The 21,730-nt window shown below is 37.9% G+C and overlaps 1 protein-coding gene across 1 annotated transcript; it reads left to right on the forward strand.

Moving 5' to 3' along the window:
- Positions 1-573: 573 nt before the first annotated feature.
- Positions 574-13,081, forward strand: LOC113299953. The gene is made up of 22 exons (XM_026549083.1): positions 574-780; positions 1,641-2,025; positions 2,134-2,250; positions 2,366-2,448; positions 3,179-3,325; positions 3,425-3,573; positions 3,658-3,788; positions 3,933-4,055; positions 4,228-4,301; positions 4,473-5,042; positions 5,585-5,696; positions 5,837-5,974; positions 6,137-6,460; positions 6,670-6,925; positions 7,057-8,357; positions 8,667-9,069; positions 9,168-10,066; positions 10,178-10,243; positions 10,392-10,517; positions 10,684-10,928; positions 11,018-12,138; positions 12,658-13,081. The coding sequence occupies exons 1-22, from the start codon at positions 677-679 to the stop codon at positions 12,684-12,686; spliced, it is 6,903 nt and encodes a 2,300-aa protein (XP_026404868.1). The 5' UTR covers positions 574-676; the 3' UTR covers positions 12,687-13,081.
- The last annotated feature ends 8,649 nt before the right edge of the window (positions 13,082-21,730 follow it).

Raw genomic sequence — 21,730 nt, forward strand, 5'->3', positions numbered from 1 at the left:
TTTTAATTAGGTTTAGGGTAGATTAGTCATTTCCACACTTTAGGACACCCCTTATAAGTATAGGATAGACATTCCTATCACAAAGTAATCCCCACCATTTTTGAGTAGTCCCCAAAAAATGGTTCATGGAGATCACCAAGCATATTGCTAAGCACAATTGTATCAACCTAACTGGTACATGTCTGCACAGAATGACAAACTCTACATGGGTTGCAAGTGTTATTGAAAATGTACTTGAAAATACTTGGTCACACTGCAGCCTAGCAAGTTCAAGAGTAGATAGGCCAGGTTTGGTGTCATACTAATTGGATTTGTCGGAAAGGTGAACCAGGTATCTAATAGGAGTATTAAAAACGGTCCAACTATACTGTGCTGTCTAATCCTGTTTCTCCATTTCCATTGAAAAACGTCCGCCTTTCTTCCCCATCTCGTTTCAAAAACTGGTGCTGTACTTTCCCGCCTCGAACACCGCGCGACACTGCGCCCTAATAACTCGGAACACAGGTCGGAGAACGAGGACAGAATCGTCACTTCATATATTCCAATATCTATTTCTATTTCTTTTCTTCTTTTGTTCCTCCGCTCCGTCTTCACCACTCCTCAGACGAAAAAAGAAAAGAACAAAACCCTAATTAGCATGAAAACCCCTAATCGCAAGGTTTTCTGAAATCTCGAAATGGCGAAGAAAGTAATAACACGGAGTGAGTTGTTAGATCGATGGAGAATCATTGAAGATGATTCTGATGATGATGATAACAAGCTTATTCACAAAGAACAATGGTAATTCGTTTGCTCCCTCTCTCTCTATATGTATATATTATGGATTGTACTTTTTTGATAGTGAAGGATGGGATTTGTGAGACCAATTTCTCAAAAATATTGTTCGAATTTGGGGTTTTTTGAGGTTGGAGTTGTTTGGATAAGTTTGAGTGTTTCTGGGTTCAGTTTCTGAAAATGCTGGGGTTATGTATAGGTTACTGATATGCAGTGGTTTTTATTACTAATGGAATGGATTTTGTGGGTTATGTGTTCCTGGAAGAATTGTTTTTGGAAGATTTGCGAATTTGTTAGTTAGGTTATGAATTTGGGATAATGATTAATTGAATGTTAGGATTTTCTTTTGTGACTTTGTTTTTGATTCAGTTTAGAAATATAGTGGATTCATTGCATTAAGCAGCTAGTATGGGTTATAGCTTTTACGTTATGTGGTGTATTCGTTTTGCTGACTTATTTGTTAGATTTGGGGTTTAGATTATTGTCGTTGTTTTCATTACTTTTTTGAGCTCCCCATTTGGAACTTCAAACATGAGTTTGTATGTCTATTTTGGGGGGTTTTATTTCGGTTAGTTTTTTTTGTCATTCGTGTAGTTTTGATTAAGTTAGGTTTTCAATTTATACTTTGGGAGGATTCAGAATTTAATTGGGACCATTTTGGAACTTCTTTTCAATTGTAACTTAGATTTTAGAATGAGGTGCATTCGTTAGATTATGTATTTAAGTGGGTTTTTGAGCTTGTGTGAAGAGGGTTTTCCAGTTTGCTGACTTACTTTTGTGATTGAGGATTTAGGTTATGATGGGGTGGGTAGCTCAAAGTTTGATTTCACATGTTGCTATTTTCTTAATAAAAATTCTGGATGCAGGTTTGCAGATACCTTCAGTTATTTGATTGATTTGCCAAAAGAAGAACATATTTGGTGTGCCTCATGGGGTTTAATGGGACCACTTCTTGAAACCTTTTACAACTATTTCAAAGATAAAGGTGATGATTCTCCACTTAAACTACTTTGGAAGAGAATTTCTCAAGAAATGCGGCAGTGCGTGCTGTGCGTATCTCAGCATCATCAAGCTCAAGAAATGTATAGTACTGAGTATGAGGCGAGTTGCATTATCCCTCTTTTGAAAGTATTACAGAGTCTTGATGAGGAAAGGGTTACTCACCACCTCAAAGAACTAAATGCTAAGATATCTGAAGGAGATTATGATGGAGAGCTTCACAATGCTGAAGTTGTTTGTGTCATGTACGAGGTAAGGATTCTTTCCTATTGTTTGTTTTTTGACAATTGTTCTGTTTCAAGTGATTTATTACGTGAACATTTCGGCATACTAAGATAAAGTTGTGTTTATCTGTTCTAGGTGTTAACTTACCCCATTTTATTAGATGACCAATCTTTGGCCAATGAGTTCCAAATATTCATTGAAGCAGTTGATGATTCTCATGAGTTGAAGTTGACTGGACAACACCAATATCCGGTAATTTTCGTCCATTGGTTTCTGCTGGAGCATACGTATTGAAGAAACAATCTTTTTTTTTTATCAGCTTTTGCTCCATAACTCTTGGTACTAAAATTTTATTATTTTTCTTCAGGGTGTTTATGCACTACTTTTCCTGAAAAGTAGAGGAGCTCGTTCAATTGGTCATCGCCTTGCTGGGGATAATGGAAAGTTGAGGTATTGCTTTTGTGATACTCGTAATGGTAGCGATTATTTGCTGTAGATTACTGGTGGTAAACAAATAGATCCAAGTATTTGACTAGGAGGAGTTTATTGTGTAAATTCTGTGGTAAAAATAGTTGAGCTATATCTTATGTAAATGTAAATTCCTGATCACCATTGTGCAGATTGAGTAGCCTTAAGAAACCCATATTTTGTTATATCCGAACTCGTATGTGCTGGGAATCATGAATCTCTTTCGAAATATTTCCAGTCTCTCCTAATTTCATCAAAGTGACATTAAGTTAAGTATCATAAAAGCTGCGCAAAAGATACTTCAACATCTGTAATTTATAGTTACTAAAATTCGACCACAAGTGAAACCTATCATCATTTCATTTACATGGTTTTCCATTCCTTTTTTTTTTGTTTTTTTTTTGTAAATATTTGTTTATGACCCTGGACAGCACGATAAGTCTGTGATTCCTTGTTGAGGATAGGTAAATGTAGCATTGAGTCAGTTTCATTGTTGAAAGTGCCCTAGTAACTGAATTCGATAATGTATAATTTTGAATACCTCAGTGATATGCTTGTGGTAAAGGTGATTATGCTGCTGCTTTAGTGATAACCAAACCATTATTGGGTCTTTTTTTTAGACCTGATGTTTCTTGTGCTGTCATAGCCGTTACTTCTATGTCTCAAGCTCTTTGCTAAATTTGTTTCTGTTCGATGATATCTAATTTTGTAGGATGGCAGCAGAATTGGAGCCATTGCAGCCCTTACTAAAGAAATGCATTGGTTACTTAGAAAAAGAATCTTTGCCGTCTGTGATAGAGTCTTCAAGACCTAGACTGCAGCTTGAGCGGATAAATGTATGGCTTGGCATCAAAGCATTGTAAGAAACTTGCTGACTTTAACGTAATCTTCATATACATTTTCTTTCCTAGTGGCATGATTATTTGATTTTCTTATTCTATGTGTCATTATTTTAAAGGCTTGGGTTTCTAGAGCCTTCAGCGTTTGAAGAAGGGATATTGGAGAGGTATCCATCTGTTGTTAACATTGTGCTCGACCATGTTAGCGATGATTCCCTTGAATTTAGTCATGCAGTCAACTGCTTGCGGCTGCTATTTGAAATGCTTGGTGGGTTCCCTATGCTGTCAATTTGTAAAGATGCCGTGTTACTTAAAATTTACTAAATGTATTTCGTTTTGCATGTGATTTCAGGATGTAAGCTATGGTTGAGGACCACATCGTCACCAAGTGTGATGCGCAACACTCTAGTGGGCCAGTGTTTTCATACTCGAAACGAGAAAAGCCATAAAGAAATTTTTGATCTTTTCGAGCCATTTTTACAGGCATGTTCGTGAATCAAACTGTTTTTTTATTTGTACCTCAAATTACAAACTCCTATTATCTACTTCTTGCCTTTCTGAGGAGCCGTGATATGTGTTTTTCATTTATGAAATACTGAAGAAGTGTAATTCACCACATCTGTGTAGTCTCTTGAAGCCTTGCAAGATGGGGAGCATGAAAAACAGCGTAGGCACTTTCTCTATTTTTTCCTTCATCAAGTAAATATGAGCAGTAACTTCAGTGTTCTAATGAGGAAGAAGGCTTGCCAGGTTAGGAAATTGTTATCTCTTCATGGTCGCTTAATGATTTTCACATCTTTCTAGGGTTTGTTGTGAAATAAACATGTAAAAATAGGCAATGTATCACAGTGTAGTGCATTGAACATTAATTCCTATACTTCGAGCTTATTTTTGCTGTTTGTTGCATGATGTTATTTTTCAGATAGCTCTGCGTATTATACATAGAGGCTATAAGATGAACCCGCCTTGTCCACCTTTTGAGTGCGCGCATATGTGGTACGGTATTATTTATAACTCTGTATGTATTATATAAACTTGTAATACATATTATGTATGTATTATGTGGTACGGTATATGATATATATTATATAAATGTATGTCCTTTTAGAACTTCATTCATATAATTTCTTAAGCAGCTTATAATTCTGAAGTTTTCGTATTGGGCAGGGGTCCTTCTTTAATCTGTTCTCTGAAGGATTCATCTCTTCACAATTCCCTGCGTCAACCAGCTTTTGATCTTATTCACGCTATTATAGTTTCTGATGCTGCAGCTTTGATAAGCTCAATGTTGAATGGGAACTCCATTTCTGTTGGGAATAGTTCTGTTGATTTTAATGAAGATGAAGATGAGGTACTCTTTTCTCATGAGAAGGATGCTAGCTGTTGGAGCGACTTTAGTGCCCAATGCAAACTGACTTCTCAGGACTGTAGAGAGTGGATGTGTATTCCGATGTTATGGCTTGATATTCTAGTTGAAGTTCAGCCCTCAGCCCTTCCCATATCATTTTCCAAGGCTGTTCTGTGGTCTTTATCTCGATTTTCTCTGTTAGAGCCTGAAAGCATTACAGAAATGGCATTGTCGGTTGAAGATTGGCTACAAAAATATGCTGGAACAATACTAACCTCAATTGGGTGGGAGGCACCAACTGGTTCTGATGACGGTGGAGATGGAAGGGTGTCAAATAATTCAATCAAAGTATCAGAGATGTGTCTTCCTTTAATAAAGACATTCAAGAGGTTTTAAATCCTGCCTTCGGTTTTCTTTTTTTACCTTGATAGTTACTTTTACTTATTGTTTAGTAATACCTTATACTGCATTAATGATATATAAATGCGGCCGATCATCATGGAGCGTTAATCTGGCAGTGCATCTGTCAGTGACATGTGGGATGCACGTTCTTGGTGATCTAAGCACTGATTTTTACGAAGCTGCTCACTATTAAGATCATCCTCAATGTAAAGCATACAATTTAAATATCTTACCCATCAAAGTTCAGTTGAGTTTAGAGGTCATTGAGTGGTCCATTATCTGCAAGGAAACAATTTTTTTTTAAGGAGCTTGGCATTTTCGGATGGGTTGTATTTCATAAAGGATATGGTGAGAAAGTTTTCTCCAAATAAATCACTGAAATGGTGAGAAAGTTTTCTCCAAAAAAATCAGCCGTCGGAACCCATCTGGGCTCCGTAGGCCAGGTGATTACGGCACTATAGAAGGATCCTGCATCTGTCAATTTAGTTTTATGGGTGGGTAGGTGATTACCGGAGCTTGGATCTTTCAGGTGTGCTGCTCATTATGTTGTCCAATTGGAAAAAGGCGAACTTTGGAAGCAATGGAAATGGGAGCCAAGTATGGCTGAGAGCTTGACGCTATTACTTCTGGATCCAAACGATGTAAGGATACTAACTTAAAATGTTCTTTGGAAGTTTGTTTCAAGAACCTTGTTATAACCAAATGCCTGAGTGGATACCAAGCTCTTGGCGTCTATTCAATTACTTTGTATTACAGCTATAATACTTTCTTTTTTGTGCAGAGTGTGAGACAAGTTGATAGGCTTATCCTCGAGCATGTTTCAAATACGAAGGGTCTTGCATCTGGACTGCAGTTTCTTTGTTCAAGTGGAGCTTCACTTTCTGCTGTTTATTTGGGATTGATACATGCACTAAAACTGGTGATGTGCTATGTACTCTTTCATCCAAGTTTTTAAAGATCTTTCTTCAAAACACGTGTCAGTGTTTATGTAGTTTTTAAAAAAATCTCATATAAGTATACTGTCAACATATGGAATCTGTGAAAAAGACTGATCTTACAAAACATGTTTATAATGTGACAGGTCCAATTGGAGAACGTTGTATCAAACTTTCCCTTCTTGCACCATTTCTTGTTTATTCTACGCAAACTTCTGCAAGATGTAACCTCGTCTCTTGAGAATAAACCAGGTAATCCAGTTGGTAATTCAAATATCTCAACGTTCTCATCCCAAGGAGGTTTTCTGCCGCAGCCTGATTTCGATGCTTCACCAGTAAATAGTCTTGAGCCAACAGTGGATTTAAAATCTTGGAAGAGTTTTAGTCGCTTATTATCTGAGAGTATGTGGCCATCTATGAAGAAATTGTTACTAGAAGGGAAAAGATATATCAATGAGAAGCCTTCGCAGGTAAATTCTTTGAGATAAACATAAACCTTTTTGTTTCATTTTCCGTGCATTGTATTTCGTCTTAATTGTTTGTAAAAGCATGGACTACACCTTGGTGTTAGCATATTTTTTTTTAAGGCTATGCTGATTATTGAGATAAATGTGCATAGAGAAGATATTTTTTACCCTGTCACTTGGCAGTTCTCAAGATTATGATTTTTTCTTTCCAGATGACGTGTTTACGTTTGCTTGAGCTCGTCCCTATTGTTTTTGAGAAGGTTAGTCTGTCTGTGCACAAGCAATCAGTACGAGATTCATGCAGCGTGGATTGGCTTCATGATTTGGTTGATTGGGGAAAATCATCAATTTTAGTTGTAGTCATATACTGGAAGAAATCTGTAGTTTCATTGATGCGTTTACTTAAAGGTTCATATGATGGTAATTCTGCAAAGATTATTGGTTCCATTGAAACACTTATGCTGGGGGGTGAGTCTCTCCATTTCAATCTTTTATTATGTATTCTTGTCAGCTATGGTTACCTGTATGAATTAAAAACAAATGGGCACGTTTTTTTTTTAGTTACTTGAGTTGGTTTGTTGTTCGTTGCTTCATTTCAGATAACGTTGGATTAGATGAACTGAAGGAGAAAGTCTTCCGTCTCTCTGTTTCATTACCCAGTGACATGTCTTCTTCCATTGTTGCTGTTACAAGAGGTTCTTTTGAGAGCAATCCAGAGGTTTTGGATTTGGTACCCCTGGCTGTGGTAAAAAGTCATGAGAAATTAATCATTCTCTCTGATGATGAGGCAGAGACAGAGGTGTCGGAAGTGACTGTTCCATCGCACAGCAATCCAAGTTATTCTTGTATGGATGCCAAGACTCTGGATTTTGCTGCTGAGAAAAGCATATTACCAAATGATCATGGTAGGAAACTTGTTTCTGAAAATAGCAACTATAAAAATTTTCTATCAGCCCTTGAGTCGAAAGATACTGCAAAGAATGCTGGGTTGACTTCACAGAAGCATTCTGATGCTAAAAAGGGAATAAGAAAGGAAACAAATACAGGCGGTGTCATTGATCTGTTCCCATCAAAAACAAAAGTTGAACCCCTTAAGAAGAGCTCAGTTGAAAATATTAGTTCGAAAACTTCAGATCAGGCTCGTTTTGGGGTAGCATCTGGTAGTAAGGTTTTGGCACCAAAGAATATTGTGCTGAAAGATTTAATGCATGATAACAATATCGCTCCATGGGAGAAAGCACTTGAATCTGCGAAAGCAATGAAGATGTCTGGTGCTACAGAGACAGAAAAAAGGCCAAGCGTCTTGAAAATTATGATTCCCGATGATGACAACGACCCTTGGGAGAAGGCAGTTGCTGCAACTCGTCCCCTTTCTTCAGTAGCAAAGCTGAACACATCAGTTACCAAGCGACAAGTCATTCAGCTAAATATGCCGATGGAAAATAAATCTGCTTTTGCGCGCAGGATGGATGCTGGAGCTAAGCGTTTGAAGCCTCCTAGGTTGGATGACTGGTACAGACCTATGTTAGAAATTGATTACTTTTCAATTGTGGGACTTTCACCTGAAGATCAAGAAGAGAGTGATACTAGTGCAAAACTTAAGAAGGTGCCCATGTGTTTTAAATCACCTGATCATTACGTGGATATTTTCCGGCCATTGGTACTGGAGGAATTCAAAGCTCAACTTCGTACTTCTTACGCAGAGTCGTCTTCATCAGAAGAGATGTGGTCTGATTTTGTATCTGTTGTGTCAGTTGATAGGGTTGATGATTTTAATCTTGTTCGCTGTGTCCCTAGTGACGGTGAATCTATTGAATCTAAGTGTTCAGAAAATGACCTGGTTTTGCTAACCAGACAGCCTCTGCAAAAATCTGCTCAGGATGTTCATATCGTTGGGAAGGTAACTGTTAATTGGTCCTTTCTAACAAGCGCTTGATTCCAAATAGTAGCATTTTTTTTCTTTTAATTTCGTTAACTTTCTTGATTATCTTCCACTGTTAGTACATGTGGATGTCTCCTAACCTTAATTATGAGCTTGAAACTGGTAATTGGGTCTCTTTGTTCTATTAAAGGGTTCATAATAGATTCTTTGGCCCTGTCGATTATTTTGTTGTAAGCAAACAAGGTACATGGTGTAAGTCCTTATTTAGGGTGTCCCAGATTTTTCTTTATAACTGGTTATGTTAATGTAATGATTCCTTCTGCACAGGTTGATAGGCGCGAAAAGGACCACAAAAGAAGGTCAATTATCCTAGTTATCAGGTTGTATCTTCAAAATGGCTCAACACGTTTTAACAAAGCAAAAAGGCTCTTAGTAGATCGTAGCAAATGGTATCTAGCTCGGATCATGAGCCTTACTTCTCAACTTCGAGAATTTCAGGCGCTGTCATCCTTGAATGATATACCTGTACTTCCAGTTATCTTGAAGCCAACAGTTCATTCCAATGATTTTAACAAATCTAGAAAAATTGAATTGGGAAAGCTACCAGAACCTCTAGCACGAGTGCTCAAGTCGTCATTCAATGACAGTCAGCTCCAAGCTATTAGTGATGCTATTGGAAATAATGTTACAAGTAGGGACTTTGAGTTGTCCCTTATCCAGGGCCCTCCAGGTTTGTTTATGCCTCAGCATTATTGATTTTATGTTTTTCTGGATGGAGCTAAGATTTGTCTCAGTCAACAATTCATAATACTTGAATTGCCTTTTCAGGTACAGGGAAAACTCGGACAATTCTAGCTATCGTTGGTGCATTACTTGCTCTACCGCCCCCACGAAAGATTGATGCATCAATGAACACCAATATCCCAAGATCAATGAACAATCAGTCTGATGCTGTTTCCAAAGCGTGGCAAGATGCTGCTGTTGCTAGGCAATTGAGTGAAGGAGAAGATAATTCCAACAAGTACATGGAGAATATAGGCAGAGGAAGGGTCCTAATCTGTGCTCAATCAAATGCGGCTGTGGATGAGCTAGTATCAAGAATTTCCAACCAAGGCTTGTATGGAAGTGATGGGAAAATGTATAGACCCTATCTGGTAAGAGTTGGAAATCAGAGAACAGTCCATCCATGTTCACTACCATTCTTTATTGATACATTGGTTGATCAAAGGGTGGCAGAAGAAAAAATGAATGAAAATGATGAGAAAAATGATTTGAATGGAGACGCTTCAATGAGACTTCGTGCTAGTCTCGAACAGCTAACTGACAGAATTAGATTTTATGAAGCTAAGCGTGCAAACTTAAAAGATGGAAATTCAGACTCAAAAAATTTGCCAGAAAGTGGGGTTCCTAAGGAGGATGAGGCGAAAGAAATGTCTGATGCAGCACTTGGGGAGAAGTTACAAAAAATGTATGAACAAAAGAGACAGATTTGTAGAGATCTTGGCGTTTCTCAATCGCGTGATAGGAAAGCTTCTGAAGAAATCAGGGCTCTCAGAAATAAAATACGAAAGTCTATATTGAAGGAAGCTAAAATAGTGGTGACTACATTGAGTGGTTGTGGTGGAGATCTTTATGGTGTTTGCTCAGAATCTATATCGGCTTATAAGTTTGGGAATTCCTCCGAACACACTCTGTTTGATGCTGTTGTGATTGATGAAGCTGCTCAAGTACAGTACTTGTACTTATTCTGTTGCTTCATATGGCTCTTCTAACATGTTTGTTTCCTACAAGTTGTTTATTTTTAATATTTTATTTGTACTTCTCTTTTGCTTGTATAGGCTCTGGAACCAGCTACTTTAATTCCCCTTCAGCTGCTAAAATCAAACGGAACTAAATGCATTATGGTAAGTTTTGTCATTGATTAATCTAAGATTATGATTCATGGTTAAGTCTGAAAGTTTCCGATTTTAAGAACCAATAATGAAGCTTGGACATAAAAAATAAACTAGAAAAGAATATGAAGCTTGTGTTTAAATTGTTTTCTGTTTGAAGGTTGGTGATCCAAAGCAATTGCCTGCAACAGTACTTTCTCAGGTCGCCAGCAAGTATCTTTACGAGTGTAGCATGTTTGAGCGCTTGCAAAGGGCGGGTCACCCTGTCACCATGCTGACCAAACAGGTAAGATTGTTAATTTACGTAGGATATTCTATACAAGGATATTCATAACGATGGAAGTTGCACTTTACATTCTTAATTTTGAACCCTTTCTCTTACACTATGTCATCTTTTTTACAAAGTTATTTCAAAGGGATTCTTTTTGACAAAATTCATTTACTTACTGCAGTATAGGATGCACCCTGAGATTTGCCAGTTTCCCTCTTTGCATTTTTATGACAACAAATTACTGAATGGTGATCAAATGGCCAGCAAATTAGCACCATTTCACGAGGACAGATATCTTGGACCCTACATATTCTTTGATGTCGCCGAGGGCCAAGAAAGTCGAGGGAGGAGTTCCGGTTCACAGTCCCTCTGTAATGAGTCCGAAGCAGAAGCTGCTGTTGAAGTACTTCGTTTTTTCAAAAAGAGGTAGTTCTGTTAGCAGAGTTTGTTTATTTTGTAACATATAAACATTCCGGCTGGTAGCAGTTCAGTAATATGTTCCACTTTTTCTAAAGGTACCCGGCTGAATTTGTTGGTGGGCGAATGGGTGTCATCTCTCCATATAAGAGTCAAGTTTCATTATTGCATTCCCGGTTTTCTAGTGCATTTGGACCTGCTTCTACTGCTGATATGGAATTCAACACTGTTGATGGTTATCAAGGCCGTGAGGTAGATATTTTGATACTTTCCACAGTAAGGGCTTCCGATCAAAGTTCTGCAGCACCTGGGATCAACACTGGTGGTATTGGTTTTGTTGCTGATGTGAGACGGATGAATGTAGCTCTGACAAGGGCAAAGCTTGCTCTCTGGGTTTTTGGTAATGCAGCTACGCTAAAGAATAACCGAAGTTGGGGTGCCTTAGTCAAGAATGCTGAAAAAAGAAATTTGATTGTATCACTAAATAGGCCATATTGGTCTGTCTTTAAGAAGTCCTTTTCAGACACTCAGAAAAGTTCACTTCTTCCTAGTTCTGATTCTCATCACAAACATGCAAAGCCTCCCGAGAGCATAAAAACAGATACTACAAAATATGCTGATGAAAATGAGCAGAACAGTGAGAAAGCCTCTGAAAGCATGGCTGAGAATGCTAATAATAAATTTGGAAGAAATAGGAACAGACCTATCTCCGATGATAGGAATAAAAAGCCCATAAAGGAGGATATTCCAATTGAAGTAGGTGTACAACAAGAGGGCAGAAAACGGCCAAAGGATATGAAGGATCCTGTGAGAAGAGAACATGCAAAGTTCAACCAAGCAAAAGGCAAAGAGATTGCGAGGGGGCAAGATGAGAAGTCAAGAAGTGTGACCAAGTCAGTACCACAGCAAGAAACAGTTACCAGTGATAAAACTTTGACCGAAACAGAGTCGGGGAGTTCACTCTCCTCTACGGAAGGCAAGGATCAAGAAAACGAAGTGAAGGATGATGGAAAAGAAACAATAACAATTGAGACACCCACCAAGGGGCTAATAGCAAGAAGGAAGCGACAAAGAGATGCTGTCGATGCCTTGTTACCTTCAGCTTTCATACCTTCGAAGAAGATTGGGACAAGACAGAAGTCTGAGTCTGTCAAAAGACCTCGCTCTCCCACCGCAACTACAAGTGGTGCTCAAATCAAGCGACCCAAACCTAAGAAAGGTAAGCGTCTTTCTCTCATTTCTCTAATGCAAGGAATGTTGCCCTCTTTGTTCTATGCTAGATAGTAAATGTTTTACCTTGGTGATATTAAAATTTTGAGATACTGGGTTTATAGGATATAAAGGCTTTTTGTTTTGTGCCTTAGATCTTCTCAATCCAAAATTTTGTCTTCCCTGTTGAAAAAAGAAGACTACAGAATCTGATCTGTTGGATGCACCCATGGTACATCTAAGAAAAATTGTTGATACCGCACTAAAACTTAATGATTGGTAATCCTAAATGTGTTTCGGTGTTGGTATACCGCACTAATACTTAATGATTGGTAATCCTAAATGTGTTTCGGTGTTGGTATCCTCAATTACCTTGTTTGTTATATTGTTTGACTATTGCATGTATCTTTCACTTAAGTATACTTTGAAGTTTGATTTGGGTTATTTTTAGCTTTTACAGTTTCTTTTGTCCTTCGCTCCTTCCACTTGTCTTATAATGCTCTGCTCACAGCTCCGTAAACTTCCTCAGGTACACCGCAAGATAGGGAAGCTGTGTGAACTGTTACTAAGGTGCATAAGTCCCATAGGTAATACATGCTTGAATGCAAAATGAAAGCTCTTTCAAGGATCTGTTTCCAAATTTGGGAGGAGGTTGCACAATTCCGCAACAATTACCAACTCCCACAAGCCCCCTCCAGAAGGTACCTGGCTCAGTCTTTTGGTTTCTCCCACTTAGCACCATCAATGATTGAGCCTTTCTCTGCTCTTGTCAAATGGTGTACATGCAGTTTTGACTATCAGAAAAGGGTCCACTGTACAAAAACTAGTTTACGTTAAGTAAAAGCAGGCCTCTGATTAATTTTGTTTTCTTCATTTGTAAAAACCTAGGTCAGGCCCTCTTACAGTATATTTGTATATGTTATCAATGAAATCAATCCGCGTTTAGAAACAAAGTCCTTCCTTTTACCAATTTTTCGTTGTGGATTTCGTTTACATGAAGTTTTAGTTTCTCATCAGTATGCAGCTTCTTCTATTTGTCTTCTCCTAGTGAAGAGCTGGCCAGTATCTTCCGTATATTCAATTATATAAAGTGGGTTCATCCTTCTGGCTCGAAGGGCATTTCTTCTAGGTACGCACTATAAACTTCGCTCAGCTATTATTGTTTTTATAGCTGTCTGCACCTTTATGTTTATGCCTATTATGTGTTATGTTGTCTCTCAACGGCAACATATATTAGTACGAAGTCAGTGATTCTAATAGGTTTTTCTGATAAAATCTTTAGCTTTATGGCATGCAAGTCAATTTTGAAGAACTCCTAAGTTTCTTAACAGCCATTAACTCGTCTCTTTTCCATTTTCCTTAATATTTGTTTCTTAAGAGTTTTTGTCCTAGTAGTACCAGCTACTGAAGAAATAAATATAAACAAGACACTAGGTAACACAGCTCTTTAGTATAGCTTCAGCCTGTGAAAATATGGCATAGAGCACAAGCATCACCCTGTAGGAAAAACTTCCAAGTTATTATATGTGGAGAGGTGGATGATCAGTAACATCATATAATTGAAATGATTTGTGCAAGTTCATAGTCAAATATATAAGACATTAGAGGTGTTATGTTTAGAGTTTCCAAGCTTTGCCTCCTCTATGGTTAAAACTTTTAACTCTTCCAAAAATCATGACCATGATTAGTATTATCTTTCCTGCATTACTCCATCTTCCGACGAACCCAAACATCATATCCTTGCACAGCCCGTCGGGTTTTAGTTGCCGGTTGCAACTGTAACCAGTTGTGAAACCCAACAAAAATTTGTCATTTCTTAGTTGTTTCTTTTTCTATAAACATCATTTCTTTTGCGATAAACATCATTTCTTAGAATTTAATTTCAAAGGCTATACTTAGGAAGTGGTTACAACTGCCGTAATAAAGACAATCACCAACTTATACTAAAAGAGGTCAATTTCTTTGGTTTTCATCTTGATGGATGTGAAGCATTAGTAATGTTTGGCTCTAGTATTATTATTATGCTAAAACATTGGGTGCATCGTTTCAAGTACGGTCTAACCGGATATTAAACAAACCTTAAATGCCGATCAGCTTGTAATTCTGCATAAATTACCCCCAAAAAATTTGCTATTCTTTTAGGCGCTTATATCTGTTACAAAATATTTAGGCGCTTATAGATTACGGGAAATCTACGACTGTTACAATTTCCCGTAATCTATTTAGAAAAAAGGAAAAATATTGGGTATCCAATATTTTGGGGCTTTGGGCGGCCGCCTAGACTGCCTTGTACATAAAACGGCCCGGTGATAAGTACGTGGTGGCCAATGCGTAGTATTAACTTTCAGATTTGGGTGGGCCTGGTTAGATTACTCACCGCGTGTAGTAACCTTAGCACTACTAAGCAGTAAGCATTAAGGCTAACCCATATGGGCTAAATTGGAGTGTTAGATAGGTCAAAAAGTGTTGCACATCAAAAAATAAGTGTTGGAAAAAAATTAACAGTGATAGTTGATAGTTCTCTCTCCTACCAGGTGCTCGCAGTCTAACTATCAGCGAGATTGAAACGCTGAACCGTTCGACGCTCAAAAAGTGGTCTAAACGCTAAACCGTTCAGCGAGATTGAAACTTGCTTTTGCAACACCACTAAGCAAATTTTCAAACTTTTAAATTCTTGCAGCTATTTACTCTGTCCTATCTCCCTACTGTGGATTAATTTCACTGCGCAATAATTTTCTTTTCTTTTCGCCAAGCACACTTTGTTACCCATTTCAACTTGCACTCACCTTTCAAATGTTTCATTATTGGGTTCATCGTAAGTAGAACTTTTAAATCATGCCCAACTTTATAGGATTTTCATGTTCTCACTCATTTTATTTTATTTTAATTTCCTTAAATGGAGTATATTAGATAATTGAAAATAATTTGTGAAATAAATAAATGTATATTAACTTCTATTGTTATGCTAAAAACATTGAAGTTGATAGGATCATCCTTGAGCTTCTTTCTCTCTATAATGCAAATGAGGACTATAAACATAACCAAAGACGATAGCTGTGAAAATAATAGGTTATCTACGAGTCTTCTTTGTCGTCTTGGTTTTTTTCTTTGATCGCAAGTTCCTACAATAGATCCTTCATCTTTAATGAGTGGTAAAAATGAAGTATATGGTGGAAGGCACCTGTCATTGAAATGAAGATCTGTTTAAGCATGATTAAAATTCGATGAATCATTTTGGTATCAGTTGCTATTAAACGTTCTGTCATACAAACCAACCGATAGTTTAATTCCTTTCACCTGACTTTACCACCGCATTGTCGTTCTAATAATAGTTTTGTTTTTGTGATCAACTCACTTTTAGAATTTATTATCCTGACACTATTACCATGTGAAATACTTGATGGTTTCCAGATACGTACTCCTTTCGTTTATGTAAAAGTGTTAAAAGTCATAGCAACACTTTTACGAAAACAGACGGAATATTTCACTTCACTCCGGGATTTACTTTTTTTTCTTTTTCCTTTTTCTTTTCTAATACATTTATTTTAACAATGTTACCGGAATTTCCCTACGGAGACAAGTCATACTTAAAGAGAAGGAGATATACTCACATCATAACAGCCATTGTAGTTGCTGGAGATTCCACAACTACCCCCTAATAATAATCTATCAAATAAACTAAAAAACCATTGATGAATACTCAAGATCTAATATTAAAAACTTAGAACAAATACAAATGAGATATAATGAAATCCTAACTTGGGAAGCAAATAATACTCTCTCCTAAAATTCTAAGTTCTGCTCACCAAAAAGATATATATCCCTTTTACAATGGTAGTTGGTCCCTTTTATAGGAGTTTATACAATAGAGGACAGCTAATAAAGCCCATATTTTCGGATCTTACGCGCATCAAAGTTGCTTGTACATTTATACTGCTGCATAGATTCTTTACTGATGCACAAATCTTCACACTTTTATTGTGACCCGGTGACATCATCTAATTTGTCAGTCTGAATATGAATGTGCGTTCTTCTTCGCATAGTACTAAACATACTAGTTCGCATAACTAATGAGTGTGCGGTATTTTGCACCCACATTTTGCCTCTTCTCTTATCGCATATTCAAAGAAGGTGCGATGAGAGAAACTTTAACCGTCTTCTTGCCGCTCCTATTCATCTTTTCATATTCCCTTCAACCGACATTCTTCCGGGTTTTAGGCATGACTATTCCCACGTATTGACTTCACATCTTATCAATCAACACGTCTCTACAAGATCTGACAACCGTCGCTTCGTATCTATCTCATCATTAATGCGTCCGTAAGAGAGATATCTCGGGAAGAGGAGATACAATCCTTTATATACTCCAATACGCCTTCATCTTCATCTTTTTACTCTTTCTCTCCTTCTATGTTCGCTGCAACTTTTCTCGTTCGACTGTTCTTCAATTTCTGATTAATCATCATACCCTATTTCGCGTTTTCTTTCTATCTTTTACTACTTCTTCCATCTTATTTTTATTTTTTCTTTGTTGTGAACTCCATTTTTCATCATCATCATCTTCTTGATCATCTTGATCCTGATCATCTTGATTAAATTTCTTTCATCTCTGATTCTCACTCTAAAAATGCCACTTAAACCGGGTTGGAAGAATGTTAAAGAGTTCAAGAGATTACAGACTGAATTCAAGCGAAGAGGTTTCACATTGTCTATCCCTCCTGGATCAGATTATACTTCTTCTCTTGAACCTAAATGGTTTTCGCTTGATCAATGGAACGATCAGAAAATCATTGTTTCGCTCGGGCAACTGCTTGCTGGTCTTCCCATTCCCCTTTGCAATCCTCAAATTCCATTATTTTACGAGCTTCTTTCTCATGAGAAATTGTCGTGCGACATACTCCAGCTGAGTGGTGATTGCATTAGAATAATGGTAGAATACGTCCATCGTGCGGCCGGGTTAGAATCTCTTTACCCAGAAGATGTAAGGAATCCAAAATACGCGCATAAAGAAATCATCGCAGCAGAGTACATAGTTGAGAATTTCTTTCGTCACTACAATGTCGTCATCATAATGAATGAATCATTCCGCTGGGGCATCCGTTTATCAAGAGCCGATGGTTTCACAGAAGACCAGAGGATTATGGGGGATGTTGACTTCCATGACTCTTTCAATAACACTGCGAAAATCAAAGGATGTTCGTTGGGTGGAGTACCCTACCATTTTGGAGGGCCCTTACATCTCTGGTAGGGGTGCTGATGGTTCAACTCTTCCACTCCCTGCGAACCTTGACGCCTTCAAACCTTGGGAATTTAAATGGCCTGAAGAAAATGTTGTGGTGCGTTTATCTTTAACTTTCTCTTTCCTCTTATCTTCAGTGCTTTCTCTTATTATTTTCTCCGTGTTCAGATTGGTAAGCAGAATAAGAAGGTTAACAAGAACGCGTCACAGGCTTCAAGTTCGCACGACAATGAAGTAAGAAATACTTATTTAAATTTTTAACAATATTGTTGCCTCTGTTTCTTATCTCTCATTGTGTGCGTAGGTGGAGACTGGAGACGCTGAGGGTCTCAATGATGATATTCCCCTCCCTAAAGGTGGTGGCGCTTCTTCGAAGACACAGAAAAAGACTACTTCTAAAAAGACAAAGTTATCTTCTCCAGCTTTCCCAAATACCGTCTCCCATGATGACGCGACTCCTCTTCCTGATAATTTCTCATCAATATCTTACATGGAGCAATTGTCAAGTATCTTTTCCAACTCATTAGCCTCTGTTGGTGATACTGGACTAACTTGCACATGCGATGCGGTTTCTAAGATTTGTAATGCTCCCATTTTGAGTCATGAGTCTTTTGCAAGGAGTTGCCTCTGCTTCAACTCCAGATTTCCAATCACGCTTGGGTCTTTGGTGAGTTTTCTTCTTGTGCGCCAGCGTTCGCTAAGTTTCTTGTGTCACTCATTTTTTCTCCTTATCCCCATTGATATAGAGCACTCGTGTGTCGTATGCGGTCACCAATGATTTGCATAGGAAGATTCGCCATCTTGATACGGAGAACCAGAAAGTCAGTGATGAGCTCTCCTCTTATAAGAATGATGTGATTGATCTTGGTGAGAGAAACAATCAGTTAGTGGGTACGTATTTTTCGCTCCTCCTCCTTTTGATTTTTTCGCATTGCCTTCATCTTCTTTTAATTCCTTTTGTTCGCAAAGATCTACAATTTGTCTGATGAAGCGTCTAACCTCCCTGATGATGATGAGACTCTTCTTGAACATCTTAACTTTTGTTTGAATAATTTCCCCAAGGATGGGTTGGAGAACCTTAGTCTGGATGAACTTCGTTCGAAATATACAATCCTTAATAGAGAACATAAGTCTATGTTATCTGTGAAAAATGGTTTTAAACGCCGCCTTCGCGAAAATAAGGAGAAAATTAATAGGCTCGAGGTGAGAAAGAACACACTTATTACAGAAAAGGATCAAGCTGTTCTTAAGGGTGCGAAAGCTTTGAAGGAATTTCATGAAGTTCAGCTTCAAATTTAGATGGAGAGGGATCAAGTTATAAGTGAAAGGGATACTCTTGTCGCCCGCGAAAATGTGATTCACTCTCGTCTTCTTATAGAGAGTGAGGATGAGTTTGAATGGGCTGCAAGGGTTATTGATAACGCTAGAACTGGTCTAGTTACAAATATTAGTTTAGAGTCTGACCATGCGGCATTGGTTAGGACTATCCTTTCTGAAAAAGAAGGTTGCTTATAATCTTGTACTATCTTCAACTTTGTGTTGCTTTCTGGATTTTGTTTGCATGTGGCTTTAATCTTTTTATTTTATTTTGTAGATACTGAAAAGCGACATCTTAAAGAGATTGAGTATTTGAAGGAGAAGCTTTCTGCAAGAAACGATAAATGCCGCAGATTTAAGAGAAAGTTAGTGGTTACTATTACCAACTTAAATAAGGACGCGCTCCGTGTCCGCGATGCGGCTGTTAAGAAGACTACGGTGGAGATCTGTACTGATCAAAATATTCATGTACCAGATTATGACTTTGCCGAAGTTTCTACTAATGAAGAAGATTCCGAGATCTCTGACAGTGAAGCTGAGTATGAAGAAAATGAAGTGTCCGATGAAGAGAACAGTGACTCTGAGGTTGAGATAGATGGTGAAGATGATATGGGCGGGAAATAGCCGTACTTTCTATAGATCCTCCTCTTCTTTTTCTCCTCTTGTATATTGGATGTTCCCTGTCTTTTGGGATATTTTCTTCAACGTGTACTCCTTGACAATTGAAGCCTTTTTTATTCAATGTAAATTCTCCTTGTATTATATCTGCGTGTAATTATGAACAAAAAACAAAATGCTACTCTTTCTAATGGTTAGAATTAATCCAATGATGATAACATATTGCATAAGTAAATGAGCATATCATATGAAGGCAAATAACATTTTATACTGACATTTGTATTCCCATTCTTGCCTCTGTTATTTGCTTTTATTTGATCAATATTTGATATGTGCGTAACTGTTCGCTTGTATATATATGAGTGTGATATGATATAAATAATAACCTTATTAAGCGTGCAATATTAACCATATCACAAGTTCTATATTGTACCTGTATGTTTTTACGTTATCCTTTTATACATTTTCATGCGTCTTTGCTGGTTGCTGCCTCAGTTCTTACCTCTTCTGTGCGCTTTCCCCGCGTCATGATTGGTTTTCCCCTCAATGCTTCCTCAATCTTTCTGCCTCATCATCATTTTCACACCTTAACATTTTTATTTCCTCCTTGCTATCATCGTGCGTGACTTTCTCTCGCATTTTATTGTACGTCTTTATTAGTGCTTGTTTTCCTGCATAATAATGTTAGCTGCATATATAAGTCAATTTGTGTTTGTTATAAGGTCTTATTGAGCCTCTCTAAGTAGATGTCTTATTATGCCTCCCCTTGTTGATAGGTCTTATGCTTGCCCCAAGGTATTGTTTTGGTCTGGCGACAAAATCGCAGGCAGTCGTTACATTTTCATGCAAAGACCCTTTGATTTTGCCTTATCATCCTTCGTATTATTGCCTCTGCAGGATATATTTTCGCGCAAATATGACATGCCTATACTCTCCTTTGAGTCATAGGCCCATGATATTGACGTCTTTTGACACAATTCAGCTCCCTAATGGAGGATGTCACCCTTATATTCCCCCTGACTTACCCTTCAAGGAAGCTTACCCCTACCGGGTTAAGGTGGGCTCTTCCCATCCAGTTATGTCGACAATCAGTTGTTTTCATGATCTTGTACGAGATCACACCCTAGTGGAGTTTCTTTGGGGCCGAGTGCATCATAGTCAGGACTTGTCAAGGATGGCCAGGTACGCTCCAGACGTCCCATGCACCCTTGACTCAACCGTCTACCGCGGCGCCCTGATCGAGTTTCTTCACTCCTTAGGAGAGAGCTTAGTACCTTAGTCTTTCTACTAAGGAGTCTCTGCTGGATAGGCTTTCGTTTTTCCCCAATTCTCCATGACTCAGATCCCACGGATGGTATGGCTTTCGCCAAGTCATGCTTTCTAGGTTTTCCCCAACCATGACATGCTTTAGGTCTTATTGTTGCCTCTTGCAATTATGCGAACTAGGATGCACGCCACAATTGGATGCCTAGCCTCCCTAGTTATAGGTTTTAATTTTTATTGCCTCCTATTAAGGTCTTATTCCGAGGTCTTATTGTTGCCTCGTTCTTCTACTTGTATCTTTTTATGAAGTATTCAGTTTTGAAGAAGTAAAATTTTTTCATTATCATTCATATCTTCAATTCATACATTGATTTATTTCTTCTTCACTTATTCGCCTGCATAATAACTATTACTTAACATATCTGAGATTCTGCAACTTGACATATCCTATCCACTACTGCCTTGCTGAAATGTATTTTTATTGCCACATCTCCTAACCATGATACTTCTTCAGGTATTTTTGGTTCCAAAGATGATCAAGCATTTTCCCTATGCATTTTCCATCTTTATCCATTAATTCATACATTCCTCTTCCTGCGTACATTTTTACTGCATATGGTCCATCCCATTTTCTCTTCTTTGTCCCATCTTCACCTTTCTGGTAGGGCGGCATTATACTCAACACTAGCTCCCTGGCTTGAATTTTCCTTGTTTCACATGTCCGTTATGGTCATTGTTTGATGTAGATGTTGCCGCCTTGGAGTAAATATGCCTAGCTGCATCGTTATTTTTCTGTTCACCTTTGCTTTTCATCATTGATGCATCAGTATCCATTTCTCTTTTTGTTAAAGCATAGCTCGGAACCCACCAAGCGTTGGTATGTCAAGTTTGGTTGTCATATTTTAGTGAATCAAAACTCATGTTAAGAGTCGCTTGATTATTTACTAGAGTCAACTTCGTATATGTTAGCTTGAAAGTAGTAGGATTTGAGACTTTACAAGTATTGCGAAGACTTGAAGATGTGAAGAAGCAAGGAGCTACAACGACAACAATCATCCTTCCACTTGAGGTTAGTGATATTTGACTTGAATTGTTTCATTCCCTGACGTATCTTTCAAGTCGTGCATATTGAAAACAAAACTGCGAAGCATATTTGAACTCTAGA

Source organism: Papaver somniferum, chromosome 7, assembly GCF_003573695.1.
Source record: "Papaver somniferum cultivar HN1 chromosome 7, ASM357369v1, whole genome shotgun sequence".
NCBI lineage: Eukaryota > Viridiplantae > Streptophyta > Magnoliopsida > Ranunculales > Papaveraceae > Papaver > Papaver somniferum.